Source organism: Lupinus angustifolius, unplaced genomic scaffold (assembly GCF_001865875.1).
Source record: "Lupinus angustifolius cultivar Tanjil unplaced genomic scaffold, LupAngTanjil_v1.0 Scaffold_45_3, whole genome shotgun sequence".
Classification (NCBI taxonomy): domain Eukaryota; kingdom Viridiplantae; phylum Streptophyta; class Magnoliopsida; order Fabales; family Fabaceae; genus Lupinus; species Lupinus angustifolius.
This window is the reverse complement of record NW_017721755.1, coordinates 13186-17445: the sequence shown is the minus strand read 5'-3', so window position 1 is coordinate 17445 and position 4260 is coordinate 13186. Positions and strand designations below refer to the sequence as shown.

The 4260-nt window shown below is 28.9% G+C and overlaps 1 protein-coding gene across 1 annotated transcript; it reads left to right on the top strand.

Annotated features, from left to right (window-relative positions):
* The first annotated feature begins 1284 nt into the window (after positions 1 to 1284).
* Positions 1285 to 4007, top strand: LOC109338811. The gene is made up of 2 exons (XM_019576129.1): positions 1285 to 1696; positions 3676 to 4007. Exons 1-2 carry the CDS (start codon positions 1336 to 1338, stop codon positions 3789 to 3791), a joined length of 477 nt encoding a protein of 158 aa, XP_019431674.1. The 5' UTR covers positions 1285 to 1335; the 3' UTR covers positions 3792 to 4007.
* Positions 4008 to 4260: the final 253 nt, after the last annotated feature.

The following is a 4260-nucleotide window of genomic DNA, read 5'->3' as shown; positions in this document are numbered from 1 at the left end:
ATTGAGAGTTTGATTCTTAGGAATGACATTTATTAAGAGTAACACTCGCAAACTCTAAAATGAATTAATTCTTTACTTAAGAAGGTGATAAAATATTATTGATAATACCAAAAAATACACACAATATCAAAATTACGTTCAAACTCTTTTTTTTAGTACTATAATAGTAAATGAAAATAAAAGTATAATGTTGTACTATTTTTTTTAAATATAAAAAATGTTAAATAAATTAGATAACTTTATAAATCCTTGTAATTTATTTGAAAATATTATTTTTTCTGTCTCCATATTTTCATTTTCTAATATATTAGAATCTTCCAGATGACGTCATTTTGTAAACATTCTATTTTATACACATAGTGATAATTAGCTAGTTCACCTATTAAAATTAGTGTAATAGAGAAAAAATTTATACACAATTTATTATTTATTTATATTATTTTTTTGAAAAACTCAATAATAATTAAATATAAATAATAGATAATGCACTGGTGTGTATGGCGTGTATGAAATATTTATACTATCACATTTTTTCTCTGTCAAAATATCTCAGCTCTATATAGCCAATAAGCTATATTGATTAAAAAACTTAAACCAAATAAGATACTTTCCTTTACAGTATGGCAAAATATAACACCTCCATGTCACCACCATCAGATTAATTAGAAAGTCAACTCATTAATTGATTCAAAAAATCTTTTCCATAACAATATATGTCAATAAAGTAAAAAAAAGAAAGAATCAAACCAATAACTTAATTCAACAAAATAGAAACAAATCCAGTATCTATTTTACATTAGGCAGTAACTGCCCAAAATATGACAGCAAGCAACTACAATTCCACAAATCTAATCAGAAAATATATATGTATTTCACAATGTAACAAATTTTTATGGTGTCATTGTGTTATTTAATATTTTTTAGTTATTATTAATTCTTAAATAAAATTAATAAAAATATGAGTATAGATACTAATAAATACTGAAAATGCCTAAATATTAGAGAAATGTATTATAAAACAAAGAGAATAAAATCTATTCTTAGATAAAGAGATAACTTATCTCCTTAAATTCATGTGTCTAATTTTTTTAATAATATATTTTAAAAAGAAAATATGACATATGTTAATCAATGTATTACATTGATATAAGAAGATAAATTATCTTATAATATAAGATATACTTTAATCTTTAATACAAAATATAAAAAAATGGGGCCATCAAAAGCCAAACGAAAGCAACACGTATATAATTACATCATCGTAATGCGTATCTCATAAAATCCCTTCTTATATTTCAAAGAAACTCTCCCGCCACCGCAGTCACTTAATTAACCATGTCTCGACCACCCCACGCGCCGCCGAGGCAACTTTTCAAGCACCAATCCTGGTCACCGGACATGATCCGGGAAGAAGCGTGGCAGAGGAGAAAAGAAAGCCACTTTAGTAGCCGCTATCGGCTTAGCAAGAGTCTTTCCAATGCTGATTTGGAAGAGTTGAAGGCATGCATTGAACTCGGGTTCGGGTTTGATTCGCCTAAAATTGACCCGAAATTGTCTAATACGATACCGGCTTTGGAGTTGTATCTTGCTGTTAATAAACAGTACAATAGTCATAGCTTGTCTAGGTCTTCATCTACTTCATCTTTTGTCTCTGAAAGTGACACTTCTAGCTCCAACAACACCATATTCAATCCAGGTAATTGCAATTTTTCTTATTTTTTGTTATTGATTTTATTAAATTATTATTAATTAAGAATAACATGCTAGGTTTTAAATTGTGATTGCTATGCGCATGCATTCAATTGTATTGTATCTTTTCAATTTTTTTGTATTATGAACTTATATTGATCTTAGCTACATTTGTATGATATGATTACCATATATTTATGATTCTGATGTGATGTGATTTTAATTGTAACAATAAATGTGAAATTGAAATGTAGTAGGGTTACAAATGCCGGTAACTCTCTATTCTATTGTGGTTACTCGAGTTAGTGGATACTTGAGAGGAGATCTGCAAAGACATGTTGACACTTAGGTCATCGATGAATGTATGTACATGGCATATTTTACCTAGTTTGTTTAGTCACCCTTATATAGGAAGAATCATGGAATAAGGGAATGTTCATTATCTTCAAGGTGATTCGCCAATCCCATGAATCTCAATCATAACTCATAAGAGGAGAATAAGGAATTTGACAGTAATTTGGTGCAGATTTTATGGTGGAACAAGTTTGGAAGCCATCTCAACGGAACCATGTTTAGAATCGGAGTACATATGGTGTCCCAAAAAACATGTCTCATACTTTATTGTGATTAGTTGAAATTTGATAATTAAGTATTTTTCTGATTAATCATAACTGAAAATACATGGAATAATAAATTTTATGGAACAACAAACATGTTAGGTTTAGAACATGGTGTCATAGTGATGGGATTAGGAGATAAATTACCGGTGCATAACTCCCAGTCTACAACAATTATAATCATATATAGTTACTGTTGTATTAATAAGTTCTGCTTTATTTTTGTTTTCTGTAATGAATCCTGTGTGATAATGAGTGCTCTAAGAGGGGAATGTAGTTGCAAAGGCAAATTATAACCATGATAGCATATATTATTATGGACCAAAACTTTGTATCTTAATATGCTGAGGTGTAAGGAAGGTGTGTAAGGAAGGGGGAGGACTTGGGTATCCAACTATGAATATGATTAGTCCCCTTCACCCTATCGTTTTCATATAATCCATTATTATAGTAGAATGAGTTGAGATTTTCATACCGAGTCACTTTATTTTGGGATAGTTGATATCCCTCAATTAATTTGTTATATGTTATAAATTTATCTTAGTTTACCTCCCATCAAATTAAATTCCTATCTTCGCTTCTATTAGCATTATCATTATAAGGTGATCATTGTAAAAGTGTATTCTGATATGTATATAAAAGCATGTGTATTAGGTAATATTATGTGATGAGAATTATAACTTATTTAAGTGTAAGATACTTGACAATATCAAATGTATATTCACATTCTTTATTGATTAATACTACTTTTATAAAATAAGTACTAAAATATTAATTTCTTAAAATGGAGTCTAAATATGTAATGTAGAGTGACAATAGTCATACTATTTGTTTGATTACAACTACAATATAACTTTGATTGTTTCTATTATTTTATCACGGTTGTGATTATTGTTCTATTTGCCACACTTGTTTAAGATCAATTATAACTTGATATTGTCTGAAATAGAAATTTACATAATAAAGACCAGAATTTCGGATCTTATTATTATAGTGATCATTGGAAAAGTGAATTTTAGTGTTCATATAATATCGTTGATGAGATTATATTGTGGGATGAGAATTATTATTAGAGCATCTTAGCATTTCCCTTTTGTTATACAAATTGAAATTAATTATAAAAAGATTACATAATAAAAAACTTATTTTATATCGAGAAAAAAAATGTCTATACTGACACTGTATCATTCCCAATTCATTTTCAATAATTTTTTCAATAATTATTAGTAATACACAAATCAATATTGTTTGATGCATTAATTATATATAAATTTTTATACTTTCAAAATATAGATATTACACTATTTTATATCATGTCATGAATAAGTGAAACTAAATTAATTTTTGTGTGAATGTGGGTGTTATGCAGCTGATGATTTAGCTATGAAGAAGCTTCGGTTGAAGCAATGGGCGCAGGTGGTAGCTTTTGCAGTGCGGCAATCATCACAATCATCTCCCTCTCTGTCTTCACACCCTTCTGACTAATTTAATTATTAGTTCAAATCTGGTGCATGCACATGGCTCATAGGAAACAAGACCAGTGTTTGCTGAATTAAAGGTTGTGCTCTATTTTGTTCATAAATATTCTTGGGTGGTCTCTTTCTATTTTGTTTTGTAAATATTTTCGCCTTTTATTATTTTCTAGTTTAATGTAATTATACATATACAGTTCTAGACTAAAAAATACATCAAAGGTATTGAGTGGTGCAAGTAGCTGGATATATGAGTGTGAGACTGGCGTGGATTTAAGTTGCTTGATTGGTTGGTAAATAATGCTCTAAAATATAAATAAATGAGTACTAACCATTCATGGGTTTTATTGGTCTTGCAAGGCATTTTTAGCCCTCAGTTTTATGCTTTCATTTACCTTGAGGGTGTATCATGGGAGCTCACACTACTTTGGGGGGAAGAATATGGTTTTAGTGTATATCATGATGAACATAGATCTATTCAT